Source organism: Quercus robur, chromosome 4 (genome assembly GCF_932294415.1).
Source record: "Quercus robur chromosome 4, dhQueRobu3.1, whole genome shotgun sequence".
NCBI lineage: Eukaryota > Viridiplantae > Streptophyta > Magnoliopsida > Fagales > Fagaceae > Quercus > Quercus robur.
The window spans coordinates 79,630,871-79,653,129 of record NC_065537.1 but is presented as its reverse complement, the minus strand read 5'-3'; the positions used below and the strand labels follow the sequence as shown (position 1 = coordinate 79,653,129).

At 32.1% G+C, this 22,259-nt stretch overlaps 1 protein-coding gene across 3 annotated transcripts; it reads left to right on the top strand.

Annotated features, from left to right (window-relative positions):
• The first annotated feature begins 206 nt into the window (after positions 1-206).
• LOC126723930 (protein DETOXIFICATION 42-like) lies at positions 207-13,417 on the top strand. Of its 3 annotated transcripts, XM_050427953.1 has the most exons (15): positions 274-353; positions 938-1,126; positions 8,021-8,233; positions 8,571-8,692; positions 9,402-9,845; positions 10,048-10,220; positions 10,355-10,490; positions 10,963-11,059; positions 11,198-11,298; positions 11,419-11,582; positions 11,725-11,796; positions 12,040-12,156; positions 12,251-12,346; positions 12,440-12,561; positions 13,152-13,417. In XM_050427953.1, exons 3-15 carry the CDS (start codon positions 8,148-8,150, stop codon positions 13,204-13,206), a joined length of 1,785 nt encoding a protein of 594 aa, XP_050283910.1. In that variant the 5' UTR covers positions 274-353; positions 938-1,126; positions 8,021-8,147; the 3' UTR covers positions 13,207-13,417. The 3 variants fall into 3 exon arrangements, with proteins under 3 accessions (XP_050283909.1, XP_050283910.1, XP_050283911.1); XM_050427952.1 differs by lacking the exon at positions 938-1,126 and having other exon boundaries at positions 207-353; XM_050427954.1 differs by lacking the exons at positions 274-353; positions 938-1,126 and adding an exon at positions 7,726-7,842.
• The last annotated feature ends 8,842 nt before the right edge of the window (positions 13,418-22,259 follow it).

The following is a 22,259-nucleotide window of genomic DNA, read 5'->3' as shown; positions in this document are numbered from 1 at the left end:
ATGAGTTTTAAATGGAAAGGAATACAAAAACCATAATAATAATAATAAATCCATAGGGGGATTGTAACATGTAAACTCTATTCCTCCTCTCCTTGAATTCAAACTTACCCTTCTCTTTTTAGTTCCAAAACATATCTTCTCATATATATGTCACTTTTTTGACATAAAGAAGATGAAAATGCTGTTCTCTGTCTTTTCTCTCTCTTACACATACACTAATTTAATAATGGCTTGTGATAGATGTGAGAGAGTGAGGAAAGGGTACTTAAAGGGTAGAGTAGGTCGCATTTGGTGAAGAGCAAAGAGAAGTTGGCGTAAAGAGTTTTGCATTCTTTGATAAAGAGAATACAAAGGTACGCTAATTTCTTCAATCAACATTTCAAAATCTAGATGACTTACTCTGTATTCTTTCTTAATTTTTCCACATTCTATGTATTCAACGTTAGACAACTCATTGGATATACTTTATAGTTTATATCTTCTTTCTCAAACACACACAAATATAAACACATATGTACGTGTAGATATTCCGCATAATGAATTGCATGTTTATACACTCCCCATGCATTAGATAGTTGCATAACATGAACACATGACCTTCTAATGGAAATAGGTTTTGGTATTGTGTATGAGTGACTCAATGGTACTTATGTACATCAGTATATATACATTAATGTATATTGTTAATGTCGTTTATATCAGTATATATACATTAAAACAGTCTCGTACTCACAATTGTTTTTGAGAGATATGAAGTTTAACATGTGAATTTTTTGGATATCACATGTGTATTGTGGATGAGTTTTAATTGTCTTGAAATTTTTTCCCGCAAATCTCTCTGAATCTAGTTATTGTGAATGAGCAAATCTAATTAAATCTAGATAATACGAATCATAATACATTAAAAATACAAAGACAAACTGGCTGCATGTCACAGGAATAGGAATATACTCAGGAAAAAGAAGAAAAGGAATAGGAATATAATATATGGTTCAATTTTTCAAAGCCCTTTGGGATCAACTGGGGATGGTTCTTTCTGGGTCCTAAATCTTAAAGTCACTTTGTCGGGCGTGGTCAGTGCTGACAACGTTTACCCACTGAAATTTGTACGGCTTCCCCTGGTTAGGTAAGCTTTCCATTTGAGTTGACCATCTTGGGTCCATGTACTTTTGGTTCAATGCCCTAATCTTATTTATTGGGAACAATTTTCTAGAACCTAGCTCTCTCTCTCTCTCTCTCTTAACTACAAAACTAATAATTTAAGAAAATGTTAACAGTTGTGCAAGTATATACCCTAGGGTATCGATCTATGAGAAAATCTAGGATATACAAGGAAGTTGACACCAAGCTTTGATTTCAAGGAAAACATATAACCATAAATTCTAGAAACTCTTTTTCTTTTTTCCCTTTTTTGGTTAGGTTAACTCTTTTCATCACCATATATGATACTATATCTCTCCTCACTTATCATTTTTAACATTTGGTTTAGTTGGACCCAATCCATTTCTACCAGACCATTGCTTGTAAGAATAATGCAATACATTTATATTGTGTGGTATTGCAAGAGAAAAAAAATTCCCCAAACCTATTATAATGTTTTACTTTATATTTCACTAATTATAATACATTATATTCCTAAGCAAAATGCATAGACCTCAAAAATATTCTTTTAACTGTGATATGATATGCATGACACCTAACATCTTCAATAATTTTTTAGCTTTTTGAATCCATTTTCTTTTTTATATATTTCCCTATTCTAGTCATTCAAGTCAAATTCTACTTGGTATTGGCCTCTCACTTTTGCTTTCCCTTTCTCCCAAATTGACTTTTTTTTTTTAATTTTTCCGGGGCATGTTTGGTTGTGTTTTTAGAAAATAGTTTTTAAACATATGTTATTTTCAAGAATATATAGCTTATTTACAAGGTTTAAATTTTTATTTTTTTAAAAAAAAATAGAAAATTGTTTTCAAAGAACATAACCAAAAAAACCTAATCTTCAAATTCAATATCTCCACTGTTGATAGTGATTCGATAGTTGACATTTTTATTATATTTGTCATTTGCTCTATAACATTCCAAAAAAAATGTCTCACTTTTTTTTGTATCACTCTTGAATGGTAAGAAAGGTATCAATATTTGTATTTTTCTCTTTAATTCTTATCGATATATAATTATATATACAAAACATTACTTGTTTACGTTGCACTATTCTGATTTAGTTACTATTTTTGATGATCAAACTACCTAGCTACCTTGTGAATTTGCCTAATCATATTAACAAAATTGGTAACCCCGCTCAGTTTCAATCAATCAAAGTCATGACTAAATAATCATGAAAATAGACTCCTAAAAACATAGGAAAGACAATTGCGAAAGTTTTACATTTGTTGGTGTATGACTTTTGCTATAAAATCAAAACTTATATGCATCTTTCCTTCAAGATCAAGTTACACGTACTTCATTGAAACTGACCATTCTCTTCAACCTTTTTTTTTTTTTTTTTTGCATAAAGATCATTTTACATCTTGATCTCCAAATTTAATTCACTAGCATGGCAACCTGAAGGCATAGGGCCAAATCTCTTTCAAATATTTAGACTGTATCATCTCAATTGTACAAAAGTAATAATTTCATTGTAATTAGAAATAAATATTTTATAAGTATGTTTACGACCTTATGGGTAGAACATAATCTGTCTTACAGTTTGAATCTAATACTCTTGATCATTTCAAAATTTTCAACAAATGTCGGTTTTTTAAAACCTTCCTTTTATCTTTCTCTCAAATTGAGCTTTCGTTTTCTTCCCTCATAAATCACAAATTTTAATATAAGTCTCCCAAATTATTGTGTTTTCTCCTCTTGATTTGACCTACCAACACTTTTCGCCAAAAAAAATATGCCTTTTAATGTTCTTCAATCTTCAACAAATTTTTGACTCTAACTGAAATCCTTAACAGAAAGGGTGTTAAATTGTTTTGCCTCTCTGATTTGTATATGACAATCCATCTTTCCTTTTTCCTCTCCTCCAATATCACAATTAAACTTTCATTGTTCGGAGAACACCAAAAGAAAAAGTCACAAATCTATAAAAGTCTAAGTAAAGTCTACAAAGGAAAAAAAAAAAAAAAAACATAAACGACTATAGTTTTTAATATATTGAATTGTGCATTATAAATCCATAGAAAAATTTATATATAAAGACTAACCCTAGACTCTTTTTTTTTCTTTTTTTCTTTTTTTTAATTGTACCTTATAAATCCATACAAAAATTTACATATAAACTAACCCTAGATTAGGTATAGAGTATAGACAGAGCTTACGTTGTGTTAGGTGGATTGAGAATAAGAGGAGATTGTCTTTGTCATTGTATAAGAAATACTACAAAATATCACAGGTGTCTTAACTTTGTTAAATATAACAAGAAGCTTCTTCTTCTTTTTTTAACTGAAAAATGAGTGATTGTAAGTATGTAAAATTTTTTTGGTGCCGTGTACAAGTATTTCTCCGCAAATCAAATAAGAAATAGGAAAGATGTCTAACTATTACTATATATTTCAAGTTGATACAATCCAGGTTTTTAGGCGAGCATTGTGGAGGGTTATTTTGTTTCAAAAACTGTCAAATTAATGTCAATAGCTATTCCCTCCTATGGTCTAATTCCTTTTCCTAAAGGGAATTTTTTATTATAAATTATTTTGATGTAAGTAATACAACTTGATTTAAAATATATATATAGATAATCAAATAGTTAAATACATGACTCACGCACCCATATTGACCCAAATGAAAAAAAGAAAAGAAAAAAAAATGTGAGGAACAAATTTTGTTCTATACTTTTAATAGTTAAATGAAAAAGAAGAAGATGAGTGGAGTTTTTTTTTTTTTTTTTTTTTTTTTTAAATCCATTTGATGTTGTAAACTATATATAAATTTAAATTTTTAGTTCAATATTCCAGTATATTGGATATGGTACGATGTAAACACATAATGTCCATATAGTGTTGGAACTAGTGAAACACTTTATTCAAGCCAAACCCATAATATATATAGGAATTTAGTTATAACCGGATGAAAAATGGTAATTCACGATATTCTAACCACTTATGGTATTTATCATAGCCAACTAACTGTGATATTATTCTTCAAAAAAAAAAAAAAAAAAATCTAACTATGATATTCTAACACAACTTATGGCTTTATCCTCACGTATTTATGAAATGAGCAGATTACTGGTGAGCTTTGGAATTAAAATTTGGAAAAGTCGAGACTTTAAAATTGTGGGTTTTTTCTATATTTTTCTACACATTGCACAAGCGTTTGTTAGTTCAATAAATAAATGAAACCCTTTCCTTCTTATCCTCACAATTTTTCAATTTTGACTTTCCTGCGTTTTTCGTTAAACTCTTTTTTTGTGACTCTCCATGATCTCAATTTCCCATAGTACTTTCTTTAATAGCAAGAAAGGGAGTTATGAAGTAATTTATCGTCTCTTCAACTTTTACTAGTTGCATTATATGACTTTTTCTTCTTCTTTATTTTACTAAAAGTCCTAATTTATTAAATAAAATATTATCTCTTTTTTTTTTTTTTTTAGAATCAAAATATTATCCAATCTTCTTTAATTATTTGATGCCAATTTGTTAGAGTATAGCTTTAATTACTCTAATTATTTAGAAATCTTATCCGATTGCTTATGAATACTCTTTCTGGAAAGTGAAATATGTGATGCATGCATGGTTTTATTAATTGACTGATTACACCATGTATTATACACATTCAAAACTCAAAACTACATCACATTTAAACAAAACATAATAAAACTGGCAGAATAACCCCTAGTCCCTTACTACCAATAACCACACAAAAAAACAAAAACAAAAACAAAAAACAAAAGAAAAAAGAAAGAAAGAAAAAACTCTATATATAGAGCATGTCCGATAAAATTCTTTGTTGAAAGAGACTAGCACAACAGCCTTCAAAAAGTAGTTTTTAATTCATAAGATTAATCAATTAAGGCCTTCAATTTTTTCCACCTAGAAAATCACGTCCGTGCAAAATCATGACAAGCTCATGTCGAATAGTTTTTTTTTTTTTTTTTTTTTTTTTTTTTTTTTGAGAATGTCGAATAGTTAAATAAGGAAAAAAAAGACTTATATAACAATTCAACAAAGACTTAGAAGTACTATGGAAGATTCAAAGAAAGGTACTATTTGTAAGACTTCTTGACTTACCAAGAAAATTAGGCCCTTAACACGGTGGTAAAGGGTATAATTAAGCATCTTTGAGTCTTTGACGTATTAGGTGGGATCTTAGGGTCAATGAATCAATTAAATATATGAAAGTAATTACAAAAAAAAGAGGTAGGAATCTCCAAGTCAAAAGAAGCTAGCGGACGGATCTTTATATCAATTCACATTAGAAATAAAAAAATCAAGTTAATAGTGTCAAAATTTTCCCATCCCATTTGGTAGGACCATAAAGACAAGATAGGGTGTCTCACTAAGTTTGACCGTTTATGTAATAATTGAAACTCCTATTTCTTTCTAGTTGAATGAATTCTAGTTATATATATATATATATATATATATATATATATATATATATATATTCAATTATTGAGGGTTTCAACCGTAGATGTTTCCGTCAGAATCCGTATAATTAACATCAAGAGATGTTAACCGGTAGGTACAATTTTTGGCAAGTTATTCTACTCCGTGCACACGAGGTACTCCAGTGTCTTGCTAAGTTAGTGTTGGTTTGGTAATTTATTTTTGGTGGCTTATTTTATTAAGTGACGTTTAGGAAATAAAGGACATTGTAAATATGGTCATTTTCAAAATATTTGATCTCCTAAGTAGGACTTGTAAATGTTAGATGATGTTAACATCATCTAGTGTTGATTAATTTTAGGTGAGATCGACTTTTACTTAAGCCTTAATCATATGATCATTATAGCGTTTTGATGAAGTCATTTTCTCCTATATTCTACTCTCCACTATTTATCTCATTTTGTTCTAAATGCAAATATCTTTCAAAATTTGGAATAAATATGCCTACTTTATATATATATCTCCTTTTGTTCTAAATGCAAATATTTTTCAAATTTTGGAACCGAAATGCCTACTTTATATATTTCTCCTTTTGTTCTAAACGCAAATATATTTCAAAATTTGGAACCAATATGCCTACTTTATATAGGGTTATAATAATAATATTTCTTTTTTTCTTTTTTTTTTTTATTTCTGAAAAATACACGTACTTTTATTTAAGAGATTTGAACCCAAGTTCTCTTACATACTGCTATTGAGTCAATAGACTCTTGGCCAATATGCATGCTCATTTAGTAGATAGATAGTCCTTTCAAGATAATGAGGAAATTAGTCGTACGTGTTTGATTGCTAACATGAGAAAAGGAAAACAAACCAAGCTACATAAATTTGGTCATTTTCAATATATTTGATCTCCTAAGTAGGATCTGTAAATGTTGGTGGTCTATTTTGCCTCAAGCATCAAATCCAACATCGACTAGTGTTATTTTGGGTGAGATTGACTTTTACCTAAGGCTTAATCATATGATCATTATAGTGTTTTGATGGAGTCATTTTCTCCTATATTCTACTTTCCACTATCTATCTCCTTTTGTTCCAAACCCATACATCTTTCAAAATTTGGAAACAATATGCCTACTTTATATGCGGTAATAATAATAATTCATTTTTTCTTTTTTATTTCTAAAAATACATGTATTTTTATTGATGAGATTTGGACCCTAGTTCTCCTACATACTGCTATTTAGCCACAAGCCTCTTGTCCAAATGCAATATGCATGCTCATTTAGTAGATATATAGTCTTTTCAAGATGATGAAGAAATTAGTCGTGTTTGGTTGCTAAGAAAACATGAGAAAAGGAAAACAAACCTATGAATGTTACTTACGAACCTAAATACATGCATATCAAAGAACTTTCATGCGAGTTTCCATTCTCAAAATGGTTAGAACTTGATGAATTGATGTCCAGATTCTTCAGAACCATATATTATTTTCAATGGAATTATTAAAGACATGACGTAGAAGCTCAAAAAAGGAAATTAAAACGAAGCTTCTTCACATCTCTAGGTTCACTACGTATGAAAAATCCAAAAAGAGTCGGTGATGTTTCCATTTTTATTTTATATATCCACCTTTTCATGCAAATTTTATATTGAACCCCGCCTGCATGGGGTCCATAAATTTGTTCATAGTTTAACATTTCTTTGTGGTTAACCTGAGGAGAGACGGGTCGAATATTTGTAACAAGAAGGATTCATCTACACATGGACAGAGTGGGTCTTTCTCCAAAAGATTAATATTCTTATTTGTTTATATGAATTATAGAGACTCTTGTTTGTGAAATCATCCAAGGATATATGGAACTGAGGGAGGTATATGTAGTCCTGTAGTCTTTGTCAGTCACAGTTTTCTGACACGTAAATTCATTGTCAGTTTGGACAAAAAAGAAGTTGATTTCGAGGAATTAAAATTTTTGTTCACCTATATGCATACAAAAGTGTTCAATACTGAGGGAGGGTTTTACTTTTTTAGTAATAAGAAATTAAGAATCTCTTAGACAAAAAAAGGGTTACTTTTGGAATTACTATATTACTTGATTAAAGAACTGAGGGAGGGTTTATCTATTGCTTAATTTCAAGAAATGGGGTTTAAATTCACTCCAACTTCATGGTACGTAAATTGTGGCTTTCATTTCACATGCCTATTGATAATATCTAAGGCCATCCTTTGTTTTTGGATATCTGCAATCCTGGCTATCATAGCTGCATTGTGATATTCTAGACAAACAAGGTTGGGATTACTTCTTCTTTGAGCTTGTTGCTTGATGAACATTTCAATTAATGACCATCCTTGTTAAGGCCTGCACTGTCCTTGGAATGGGATCATTTGGTTTTTACAAACATTATAGTGCACATGGTCGTGTCTTTTGCAATCAATTAACAGGTTTAATTTATGTTGCACCTTGCAGATTATATAGCTGAGTGAGTGGGAAGTGAATTATCAGAGTGGCATTGTGTATGCTTGGGAACTGAAACCACTGCTTATCACTGAAACAACAACTTGGAGTTATTATACATTGTTTGGCATTCGAGATCATGGCTGAGAGTGAAAATTCATGTGCAGTACCGGCAGAGAAAAATTGGAAGAAGTTGCCTGTCTTTGTTTTCTTTAAAGATGCAAGGTATAGTTTCAATGTGGTTTTGCATTGGAAACTATGTTTTAAGTTTGGAAGTATATGCATGCTATTTGGATGTCTAAGATGCTTCTATTCAATTTTTTATTTTTTGGGGTATTGGATGTCTAAGTTGAGAAAGTATTTCAAGACAATACATTCACAGCTAAGAATTCAAGACCTTTTTGTCTTGTTCACTCTTTTATTTATAGGCAGCATTTACCTCATCCATTTAAGGTTGATAGTTCCTGTCATGTTAATTATCATGTCTTTTTATGCATGTTAGAGAAACTTCTACCTATAATGTTTCTGTGAACTAATGCTTAGTTCCAAAATGTGATTCCAGAAGCATTTTTAAGTTGGATATACTTGGCTGGGAGATTCTAGGCATTGCATTCCCTGCTGCCCTTGCTGTAGCTGCTGATCCCATTGCTTCTCTGATTGATACAGCATTCATTGGTCATATTGGTATGTTTCATGTAAAATATTCTATCTATTTTTAGAGTATGTAGCTTCTTTACAGGCATTATTATTTTTTTTTTTTCATTATTATATCTGCATGTTGATAAACAGAACAGACCAGTAAAGTTGTACAGCATTTGACAACTCAAGTCTCATTTTTCAGTGGTCACTGTATAATTTGAAAGAAGTTTTCCACATAATCCATGAACTTACTCAATGGCATTGTTCTCTTTGAAAGTGTTACAATCAACTGCCTTTAAATAATACTATACAAAGGCTCTGCATTCAAGGCAGACCAACATCATTAAATTCTGTAGTGGCCAAATTGACAGTATGTTTTATAGTGACCGATATGATTTCTCTGCCTAGGTAATGAGCAGGACTTTAGACCAATTTTCTTAATTTGAGCCAAAATTGGCATCGATATCCTAAACCGGTGCATGATGGTTAAGGTCATGGGTTCATCCTTTATAACTAGTTAAATATTTTTGTGAATGAAAGATAAAATTAAAAAATGAACTTGTTGACAACAGAGCCACAGCAACACTCATGGCCAGCAAATTGTATAGATTAAAGATTTGAAAAGATGGTCCAGACCCATCATCTGCATTATATTCCTGGCTCCAGTGGGCGAAGTTTCCAATAAGTTTGAATTAATTATCATAAATCAGTAAGTGAAAAATTTTAATTTTGAATTTTTTTCTTTTCTGTACAGGACCTGTGGAACTGGCTGCTGCAGGAGTTTCTATTGCTTTGTTCAATCAAGCTTCAAGGATTACCATATTCCCACTGGTTAGTATCACAACTTCTTTTGTAGCTGAGGAAGATACCGTTGCTGGAAGAGCCAGCATCAAAGCAGCAGAAAAGGGCTCTAATGATGATGATGATGATGATGACATGCTTGAGGACATGGAGAAAGGTGAAGCTGGAAAAAAGGCTAAGAACTTGGAAAAGAGTTCATCGAAAAACAGTGAAAATGAAGTTGCAGAGACAAATAAGAACATGGAAAAGGTTGAGGGTATGGAAGATGGTGGGGAAACTGAACATGCCTCAGCTGAAACCAGTGCAGGGAAAGAGTGTATACAGGAAAACACACTTGAGGATATGGAAAATGATGCAGACGCAAAGACTAATGCAAAAGACTCAAAGCTAGAAACTGGTACTCACTCTTTCCGTCTCTCTGTATGTATGTAAATTTTTGTTTATGTCTGTCTGATGTTCAAATGGCTAAATTAGGGCATCACTTACAATTAAGTTCAGGTTATCATATCAATAGTGTGTGCTGTGGGGAGATGAAGACAGAAAATCTTTGATATACTCATTTTGACATGTCAAATTCTTGGTGATTTATTAATTATCAGATTTCAATAAAACTATTGGTGGCAAAAAAAATAAGACCAAAATCAAAAGGGAGAAGAAGCATATTGCTTCAGCATCAACAGCTCTACTTTTTGGCGTAATTCTTGGCCTCATTCAAGCTGTAGTCCTTGTATTTGCAGCCAAACCACTCTTGAATGTGATGGGTGTAAAACATGTAAGTGTCTTCATTCTGAGTACTAAACATAATGGCATACAATTTTAGCTCTTGTTTAATGAATATGTAGACAAAGGCACCCCTCATTCTTTGTTCTTGCTTTTTTTTCCCTCTCTCTCTCTCCCTTTCAATAGAGTTCCCCCATGCTAATCCCAGCACTTAAGTACTTGAAGTTACGATCGCTCGGTGCTCCTGCAGTTCTTCTATCCTTGGCCATGCAAGGGATCTTTCGAGGGTTTAAGGATACAAAAACTCCTCTGTATGTCATTGGTATGTTGAGTTTATAATCTATGCTCATCCTACTTTATTTGAAGTATCTTCATTATAATACTTTAGTTTTAAATTTGGTAATATTTTTAGTTATGAAATGAAACACTCTGCAGATACATGAGATATAATATATTAGCATTTAGACATGAATTGGAGAACCTCTTTATGATGGCCTACTCTTTCAACTACTTTAAGATAAAGAAAATATGTAGAAAAAGGGCTTATTTTCTAAACACAAATTAGATTATGGATCTATATCAATACTTCTACAGATTTTATGCTACCTTAAGACAACTTGATGTTGTGCCTATGGATTGAATGCAATAAAGGAGTAATAGACCAAAACTATTTGTTAATGACTGAAAATAAAATCATAGTTAGACTACTACTTTGTTTTGATTTGAAACTTTTTTAGTAAAGCTTATTTTCATGGACATATCCCCTAACTCTTTTTCATTTTGTCTAAATATAGTTTTGGGATATACAACAAACATCATTATGGACCCGATATTCATCTTTGTCATGAAATTAGGCATCAGAGGTGCAGCAATTGCACATGTTCTTTCTCAGTAAGTAATAGTTACCATTAAGTACTACAAATATGTTTTACAAAGTTCAGTTATTGACAGACTTATTTCTTGAGATGTTTCGAGGCATCTTCACTGGTATTTCTCTGATAATTGATTAAATTCTGATGGTCCTTTTAGGTACTTGATTTGTGTAATCCTCTTGTCGATATTAATGAGAAAAGTCTATCTCCTACCTCCAAGTCTTAAGACTTTGCAGTTTAGTCGGTTCCTTAAAAATGGTAAGGGGCTTTGCAATTAGACTTTAAGAGTTTTCCATTTAATGACATATGATGAATTAAGTTATCCTGAAGATTTACAATTGGTTTTTGTTTAACTTTGTTTTATATGCATGGACACAGGTGGTCTACTATTATTAAGAGTTGTAGCTGTCACATTCTGTGTAACCTTGGCAGCTTCACTGGCTGCACGGCTAGGTGCAACACCCATGGCTGCATTCCAGACTTGTTTACAGGTCTGGTTGACATCATCACTTCTCTCAGATGGCTTGGCTGTTGCCGGACAGGTAAAGGACATTTTTTTTCTTGTCTATTTAATAACTAATCAAGTAAACATATATTGAAAATTCCTATTCTAACTTCTTTATTGGCAATACATATAGTGATCAATCAGTACCATGCCTTGCTTTCTTTTTTCTTTTTTTGTAGGCAATTCTAGCTTGTGCTTTTGCTGAGAAAGACCTTAAGAAGGCAACAGCTATCGCAACCCGGGTATTACAGGTACTTCTTCTGTTTACCTGTCAATATTCATCTTCAATAATTTTGTGTATCGTGATACATTACTACTTATCTTAAAAGACTAAAATGCTAGAAAATGATGAATTTTATCATTATTCTAATACTTCATTCTAGTGATTACCAAGATTATTATGGCCAGAACTCATCAAGTTAACAATAATGAAATTGTTTCATTTCTTAGGTTCCATAGTGAGTGCTTAATTTATGCGACACTTTGTTCTGCAGATGAGTTTTGTTCTTGGGGTGGGGCTTGCTCTTGTTGTTGGAATTGGTCTGTACTTTGGAGCTGGGATCTTTTCAAGAGATGTCAATGTTCTGCACCTTATAAAAATAGGACTCCCGGTACTTTCATCTACAAGATAAAAAACAACATTGCTTTATTATTTATTTAGTTTTTCTCTCTAGTAACACAAATTTCCCTCTTCCAATCCAACAGTTTGTCGCTGCTACACAACCGATAAATTCATTAGCTTTTGTCTTTGATGGAGTGAACTTTGGAGCATCTGATTTTGCATATTCAGCATACTCATTGGTAAGTTTACAAATAGACCCTTTGATAAAATGTTATATATTCTCTCCAAGTCTCTCATTGATAAAATGTTCCTTGTCAAATTTCTTTTTTCAGCTTCTTGTGGCTGTAGCAAGCATTGCATCCTTATTTGTTCTATACAGAAGCAACGGATTTGTAGGAATCTGGATTGCTCTAACCATTTATATGTTTTTGCGTGCATTTGTTGGTATTTGGAGGTAATTTCTTTATATCTATCTTTATCTTGATGAATTTTTTGGAGGTAATTTTCACTGTTAGGATTATTAAGTTACAATTTCACATTGTTGTGGTTTCAAGTCAGCAATTACTTGCTGGGACTTTTTTTTTTTTTACAACAATAGAGAGGGAGGATTCAAACTCTAATTCCCCTAGTAAAGAAAAAACAGACAATGCAATTGAACTACAAGGCTCTTATTAAGTAAACAAATACAGGATCCCCAAAATAACATCGCTTAACACTCTAAATGGACTGAAATAACCACATCATGTATTATAAGGTGCAACTCCTCTTAAGAATCCCTATAGGAAATATCTTACATCGTAAGAAGCGAGATGAATATAAGTTTAATGTTTGCACCTATAAGGCCTTCATCCACTTAAAAAAAAAATACATACATACATATATATATATATATATATATATATATATTTGGAAGAAACAAATGCACAACGATATCTATGTTGTATTGCTCTATTAATTGTTAATCTACAAGTTTCCAAAGTATCTATGATATAGAACTTTTATACTTTGATGTTGATTGTAATAGACTTGCCTCTGAATTTGCAGGATGGGCACTGGGACAGGACCTTGGCGCTTTCTCAGGAACCCATCATGGAAGTAGGCGATTGCAAGCTCCACGAATTTTTATAGTCGAGCTACATATATATTTATGTCAATGTTTTTCTATTTTTCTTTTATTCTACTCATGTTATGTAATTTATTCCCAGACAGAATTATTTCTTGCTTTTTTTTCTCTTCTTCTTTGTATCAGCCTTGGACCTACTTGTAATGTTATTAGAATCTTATAATATTGGTACAATATTTTTCGGCTTCTCATCATGAGTAATTTAGATTATATTCGTCATTTAATATATCTAACTTTTTTTTTTTTTTGGGGGGGGGGGGGGGAAGAGGTTGAAGGGATTTCTCTTTAATCTACATATTAACCAGCCGTTCACCTAAGTGTTGCATGTTGAAAGAAGGAATTTTCATATTTCAAAATAGAAAGTAATTATTCAAGGGTTGTTCGTATTCTCAATAACTAGCTGTGTATTTAGAATTCTCTCTTACCAAGTGTAAATGTCATTGTTGACAATCTCTTTGAACTTTGTATCAAAAGATTCAAAACAAAAGGCGAAAGGTTTTTTACTTTGTACATGAGCAATATGATGAGAATCACAAAGCATTCAAGGATCCATTGCATGTTCCAGTTGGGCCTATTATTAAAGCAAGATCCAAGAAGATCAAAGAAGCATTTAATGAGCTGATTCAAGAGATTTGAGTTGATTCTAACGCAAGACATTCCAAGCTTGGCCCAAAAGAAGATGAAGGTGTAATAAATTTAATCCAAGCTATTGAGGGCTGATTTGCTTTGATTGGGCGTGATTTATGGCGTGGATTAATCGCCAATTGACTTTCCAGTCCCATATTAGTTAATAGCCATTTTTCCTATTCTGGAACTTATTATTTTAGACCAAATCTACCTTAATTTTAGGCTTTTATTATTTAGAACGTTTTCTAGCTATTTTCCTATTTTGGATATGCTAATTTCAGACCAAATCAACTTTTATTTAGGGTTTTATTATTTACTACGTTTTTCATATTTTCTATTTTTCAATCATGCCTTATAAGTAGCATGCACTCATTGTAATAGAGAATTATGGAATAAAAATCAGAAAAGGTGAGACTTTGCTCTTCTTTTGGTTCTTCAAGAACTGTAAACTTATTAGGAATTCTTCCTTGTGGCGTTCAAACTTTATACCTTTGGTTCGTGATTCAATTATAATCATTGGGTCAAGGTGTTACTTATACCTTTGGTTCGCGTTTCACTTATAAACATTGGGTCAGGGTTTTCTATCAAAATCTGAATTTTAGTTTTCTTGGGCAAGTATTCCAATATTTTTGTTGGGTCTCAAAGCGTGTCTATTGAGGTTCGCATCATTTGGTATCAGAGCACAGGTTCTAAAATCAATTTTCTATCCCTTTTATCTTTTGTTTCCTGTTATCATCCTATCTTGTTCCTTTTGTGTTCTTTATTCCTTGTTCTTATTTTGTGACGTGCACTAGGTCAAAATCGTGCACCAAGCTCAAAAAAAAAAAAAAAGTGAAAAAAAAAAGAAAAAAAAGAAGAGATGGTAATTATTGAGAACATTGTGGAAGATTCAATAGAGGTCAAATATGAGGATGAGTCCACAACTCACAATCCTCAAGTCTCAGTTGATTTGTTGAAGATGACTATACAATATGTGATTTTCTTGGAGTAGAAAATTTTAATTTTATTATCAACCCTTTGTTGATTGATGTTGCAAGTAAATTGAAAGTAGATGAGAAGAAATTTTATGCCACACTTTATGAAGGATTCAAGTTTCAGAACCGGATCAAGTTATTAAAGCATTTGAAGTATTTGTTTATTTGGAGCGGAAGATTTCAGATTTCAAAGATGAACTCAAGGACGAGTTTGTTTCAAGAGGAGGGGTGTGATGTAGGACACAATTTACTATTTAATTATTGTAATTTATTATTTTTGGTATTTTTATGTAAAAAACGTTATTTTAGGTTTAAGTAACTTATTTCCTTGTTTTTAGGTGCATTTAATACTTTTTAGGTCAAACTTTATTCCTGATATGGTTAGGTATCAATTAGGAGTTATTTTAGAATATATTTTCTTGTCTGTCAAGTTTTATGGAGCCCTTAAATAGTCATCTAAGTCTGTATACGTTTTTCATAAATCATTGAATAAAAATCAGAAAAGGTGAGGCTTTGCTCTTCTTTTGGTTCTTCAAGAATTGTGAACTTATCAGGGATTCTTCCTTGTGGCGTTCAAACTTTATACATTTGATTCGTGATTCAATTATAATCATTAGGTCAAGGTGTTACTTATACCTTTGGTTCGCGTTTCACTTATAAACGTTGGGTCAGGGTTTTCTATCAAAATCTGAATTTTAGCTTTCTTGGGCAAGTATTCCAATATTTTTGTTAGGTCTCAAAGCGTGTCAATTGAGGTTCGCAACATATTCCAATATTTTTGTTGGGTCTCAAAGCGTGCCTATTGAGGTTCGCATCACAATAGCTCTGCATCAAACAAAATAGAGGCTAGCATTTGTTGCTGTTATGTGATTGTGTGTGATAATTGATTGATAAGCGTAAGCATAAAAGAGAGAGCACACAAATAGGAACGGAGTCAAGACTTGTAGTTAGGGGAGGCGACTTTGCTACTAGTTGTATATGGTGACTTAGGCACTAAGGTGTTTTTTTTTTTTTTTTTTTTTTCTTCCTGACTTTGATGCATGTTGTTGGGTAAGGACAATTATTTTGTTTGAAATTTTTTAAAAGGTTGCATTGTTTGTTTTGGATAAAATTGGTTGATTAGAATTTTTTTTTTTTAATTTTACTATTGGTAATTTTTGTTGTTGGGCTTGTATATTTTGTTTTAAATTTTAAATTTATAGATTTTTTTATGGTCTTTAAAAAGAACAAAATGCTAGAGCTACATTTTTTTTTTTTATTTACAAATTAGTGATGTGGTGAGTGGTTATTGGTAAGTAAAAAAGTGGTGTAAGTGGTGGGCCTAAATGCAAACCAATAAGAATCTGCTACCTCAAGAGTTTGCAAAAATATTGTAGAAAACTTTGTGGCTATAATATAACTTTTAAAAGAATTAATGATTTTATTAAGAAGGCAAAGTGTAATTTTATAGAACAAAATTGCTAAAATTAATATCTAATATATATTCAAATATTTTTTGAAAAACATTTAGGGGGGCCATTGCGCCCCCCCCCCCCCCCCCCCCCCCCTCCCCCCCAAGCCAAAGGCTACCTCCATCCCTACACACAAAGGTTTATGTGTTTAGACCTAACAAAGTACATCCATGGTGAAAAAGCCCCTCAACAACTATATTAAGTACTTCAATTTATAATGCACGCAATGTAAGGTTCATATACTAGAAAACTCTAGACTAACCAAAGATTGATATACTTGTTCTACAAGAACATGTGCTTACAATTGGTTTGGGTCACTATGGTCATAATATGCCCAACATTAACCATGGAGATTGGTGATAGTTTCAGTCGTAATCCATTGACGTACTCTTCTGTTTCCTTCTTATGTGAAACTCCAAAAAAAAAGTCATTGCATGTGTTCTTTCATCCTTATAAATTTTATATTTATTTTCCCACCTTGCTTCTTGCAATTGGCAATTTCTTTTTTGGCGTTAGAGCTTCCTTATCAAATCTTGAAGCCTTTATTATTAAAATATTATATTATTATTTTAATGCTAACGTTAGCCTTTAGTGTGCCAGCGATGCACTCTATTTGCCACATAAACTATTTCCGTTCATGAGATGACGGTAGGGACAAAAATGAGATCGCATTTTTAATTTTAGGGACTAAAAGCGGTGCAAAAAAAATTTAGGGACCAAAGTGAAATCACCTGAAAATGTAGGGACGAAAATGTGGTTTTCGCCTTAACTCTAATTGTCAATATTGAAAGCTCCTTTCAATATTGAGTGTCATTTTCTTTCCATATATATATATATATATATATATATATATTGTTACTCAACTATTGAGCCACATCATCCACTTTTTTTCTACCTCTTCCTTTTTCTTTTAAACTTTTCTTCTCACTACTCTCAACAAAAACAAAAACAAAGAAAAAACAACAACAACAACAACAAAAAAAAAAATCTCTTCTCTCCTTGTTAGTCCATACATATGGTTACATTTCCTCCAACATTTCTCTTCCCTATTGCCTCTTTATCTCCCCCCACTACTCTCTACTTCACCATTACACTTCCTTCATCCTTTTCTATTTCTTATAATTTAACTCTTCTTCTTCCCATTTTATTTTATATAAATTTGAAATCATTTATCCTATTTAATCCATATTTTTCCCACACAAAAACTGTGAGCATTCTCTCTCTCTCTCTCTACTTTTTTTTTAAATATTTGTTTTGGTTTTTTTTTTTTCCCATAACAATTTTTTTTTTTAATTTCCCATAACAAAGTCTTATCTCTCCCTTTTATAGCTTTGGTTGAATTTTGGTTTGGGTTAATACTTAGTTTTTTTTTTTTTTTTTTTTTGGGAAATAGAAATTTAAGTTTATATCAAAACACAATCTACATGGCTATAAATTTGAATATGCCTACTAATTCGTTTGAATAATAAATATTTGTAGAGATAAAAAGATAAAACAAACTTTCATCCAAGCTACCCAAGATACAAAGTTATGAAATTTTGTTTCAATGGCCATTCAAGGTACACAATTACTAGTATACATAAACACATTGATTATATTTTTCAATTTTTTAAAAATTTTGTTTTTGTTTTTTTTTTCTTGAAAGCAATAAACAAACAAACAAATAAACAAACAACCAACCTAATGCAATAAAAAGCTAGACTGACTCACTATGTAAAAATAAACACCCAAACATATGCAAGAAAACATTAAGTTTTCTTATTCTGAGGGCGATATTTGGAAGATGGTAAGTAAGGAGTGAATCCTTGGAAATTAGAGAGAAGAAAAACAGCTTTGAGAAGTTTTCCAAGATGAACAAAGAGTTTTGAAGCTGATTCTACTATAAGATGACACACAATTGTTTTGTTGGCTAGCTAGCCATTTGCAACAACTAGCACAAGTGTGTCTAGCTACACCACAATGATAACAAAAGTGAATCTTCTTTGGTTGATTCTTCTTGTTAGTGGAGTGATGAGAATCCTTCTTTCCTTCTTTTCTTAACAGGTTTAGGGGGTGCACCTAAGATGGATTTCTGCTTATCATTTTTAACCTTAATTTCAACTTCCATTTAGAAGCATTATTATCAATTTTAGTATCATCACAAGAAGGTACAAAAATAATATCATGGCAAGAAGAATTAGAATTTGCACAAGTAGAGAAAGAACTGACAACCCTAGTCATGTCTTGCCAAATGAATACTTTTGAATGCTCAACATCTCATCCAGTTTTGCACTTGATGTACGTTCCTGTTGTTCTCGCACTTGGAAGAGTTCAGCATCTAACTTCTTGGTCTTCTCAGCCAAGAAGTTGTTCTCAAACCGTAAGGCTCCAAAGGTTTGATTTCTTTCATCAACTTTGGTAGAAAAATTATATCTCTCTATCTCCACCTTGCTTAACTTCTTCATAGCCAATCTGTAAAGCTTCTCATATTTTCAAAAAAATTTGTAAAACTTAGAATAGGCTATTTGGATGTCATCATTTTCATCCAACTTCTCAAACTTAGATTCATCTAATTCTTCATCCTCACTTACTGCCTCTCTAGTGTCATTAGCAAGTTCAACAGTGGCAGTGAAAGCCATGATTTTCTCTTCTTGGTCGTTATCATCTGAATCACTCTTGGGTTTAGTATCACTCAAAGTTGCAATTAGGGCTTTGCTCTTCCCAATTGACATGAGATATGTTGGACATTCTTGCTTCATGTGACCATAGCCTTGACAACCAAAACACTTAGGGCTAGATGGAATATTGGTTTTTTGACCACACTCCTTGTTCTCCTTATTTGGCTTGTCTAGAGATTTCTTTAAAGTGAACCCAGATTTTCTGGGCTCTTTTTCAATTATCTTCACATTGGCATTCTTAATGAATTTTTTGAAATGCCTTGTGATGTATGCCCTGAACTTAGTCTGTTCATCATCAAAAAAATCTTCATCCTCATTATCTTGACTTTTGCTTTTTCTACCTTTCCCAATTTTAGCTAGACCTAACTCATAAGTTTGAAGGTTCCTAACCAATTCAATCTAAGGAATCTTGTCAATGTCTTTAGACTCTTCAATGTTAGTAGTCTTGGTATGAAACCTTTCCAAAAGAAATCGAAGTATTTTCCTTACAATCTTAGGCTCAGGGATTTCTCTCCTAGATTGAATGAAGAATTCACAATATCCTTAAGTTTTGCGTAAAACTCATCAAAGGGTTCATCTTCTTCCATCCTAATTTCCTTAAAACTACTAGTCAATCTTTGAAGCTTTGAGTCGCTACCTGCTTTGGTTCCCTCATAGGTGGTCTGAAGGATAGTCCATGTTTCCTTTGCATTGTTAGTCAACAAGGCTCTACTGTTGAAGTTTGCAGCCTTGATCCATCATCCCAATATGCGGGAGCTTCTGTAGGTTTGGTCCATCCAACTTCAACTACTAACTAGACTTTCTCATCAAGGGACTACAAAAAAGCTCACATATGTACTTTCCAATATGCATATTTAGTTCCATCAAATAAGTAATAATCAGCAATTGACCACGATCCATTACAACAGGGGTCAATGGACCACACAACAACTTTTTTTGTGATGAGGGAGGGTTCTACTACTTTAGTAATAAGAATCTATTAGAAGAAAAAAAAAATGGGTTACTTCTAGAATTACTATATTATTACTTGATTAAAGGGACTACGGGAGGGTTTATCTATTACTTAATGTAAAGAAATAGATTTAGATTCACTCCAATTTCATGGTACGTAAATTGTGTCTTTCATTTCACATGCCTATTGATAATGTCTAAGGCCACCCTTTGCTTTTTGATCTATAACATTGGCTATCATAGCTGCATTGTGATAGTCTAGACAAACAAGGTTGGGATTACTACTTCGAGTTTGTTTCTTGATAATTTAGTTTACATTTCAATTAATGTCCATTCTTGTTAAGGCATGCACTGTGCTTGGAATGGGATCATTTGGTTTTAAAAACATAATAGTGCATATGGTTGTGTCTTTTGTAATCAATTAACAGGTTCAAATTGTGTTACACCCTGCAGATTATATAGCTGGGTGAGTGGGAAGTGAATTATCAGAGTGGCATTGTGTATGCTTGGGAACTAAAACCACTGCTTATCACAGAAACAACAACTTGGAGTTATTATGCATTGTTTGGCATTTGAGATCATGGCTAAGAGTGAAAATTCACGTCCACTGGCAGAGAAAATGAGAGATTGTCACTACAGAACAAGTCCAATTGGTATTAGGGTAAGGGTTCAACTATAAATATATATCTATATCTAATCTAATCTAATACTATATATAATAGCAGAAGCCTTTAACCACGTGCTGACACGTTAGCAAAAATGCTTATCTAAAAAACCGACACGTATAGAGTTTAAATTTAAAAAAACCCAGACGGTGCGTTTGGAGTGGTTCATCTTCAGACAGTAACCCGCTTATCAAAAAAAAAAAAAAAAACGCAAGCCCTTTGAAAACACCAACTGCTTTTCCACAGAACAAAAGGAAAGAAAAAAAACAAAAACCCTAAAATCCAATCTGTATTTCCCGATCAAAATTCAGACTCACTCAGACTAGCGATACTTCGCTGCACCTTTAAACACACAAATCGGACTTGCGTGTTTCAACCTATCAAACAGACGAAAAATAAAACTTCTGCAACAGTGAAAACCTCTGCGACGATGGAAATCTCTATTCATTCTCTACAACAGACAATTTAGAATCTAACCCGTCTCTGCTCTTCAACAACAAACGATTCAGAAGGTAGACATTTTCCCCTTTTTTGGTTTTTTCTATTCAATTGCCGTTTCTAGGGTTGCCAGGAAAAAAAAAGGGGTGTAGTCGAAGGTAGGCATTTTTTCCCCTTTTTTTCCTAATTTCTCATTTATTTTTGCAATTTCTTGAATCTTGTTTTGTTCGATTGTAGTATAAATAGACAAAAAGTAAAACCTCTGCAACAGTGAAAACCTCTACAACGGTGGCAACCTCTATTCGTTCTCTACAACAGACGATTTAGAAACTATCCTGTCTCTGCTCTTCAACAACAAACAATTCAGAAGGTAGACATTTTTCCCTCTTTTTTGTTTCCTATTCATTTGCCGTTTCTAGGGTTTCCAGGGAAAAATGGGTATAGTCGAAGGTATGCATTTTTTCCTCCTTTTTCCCTAATTTCTCATTTATTTTTGCAATTTCTTGAATCCTGTTTTGTTCGATTGTAATATTGATTAAATTTAGTTTTAGTTTGGCAGATTTCTGTTTAGATTGTATTTTTTTTTAAAAAAAAAAAAAACTGAATGCTTGGAATATACAATCGTCTTTGTTGTTTTCCTTTTTTGATATTTAATTTTATTTTTATTTCTCTATTGAAATATACCTCTATTGATATTTATTTTCATTTTTTGATTTATTAGAAAGTAGGAACTGCTTTTATGTTTTGTTTACTTATTTATGTCTTTGTTGGTTTATTTTTGAGATATTTTACTTTGTAATCTTGAGGGTTGTATAACTGCTAATTACAATTTCAAGCCAGTTTTGAATATTTAGTTTGTGGTCCTTAGCATAAAGTGTTTCATGTACAGTAGCTGTTGATTTTTATAATTCGCAAAATTAATCTTATGTGAATGCACCCACCATTTGGTGTTAGTTTTCGTGTTTTTATTGAAAATTTAGCTTTGCAACTCAATGAACTGCACAAATGTATTTTTAAATTGAGATCCATGGAGGAGTGTACCAACTGTAGGTTTCACAATAGTAACTTTTTGTAATACAGTTTCTAAAATTTTGAAACCTACCTAACTTTTAATGGTTGGTTATCTTTTAAACTTAATAATTAAATTATAATTTTTGGGTTTTTTGGTTTTCTCTATTACCTGTTCTGTTATTTGTAAGGGGGGTTGAGAGTGTGGGATTTTGAATATTTGGTCAATGTTATTTTTTGTTTACTTTGAAGAGTTTG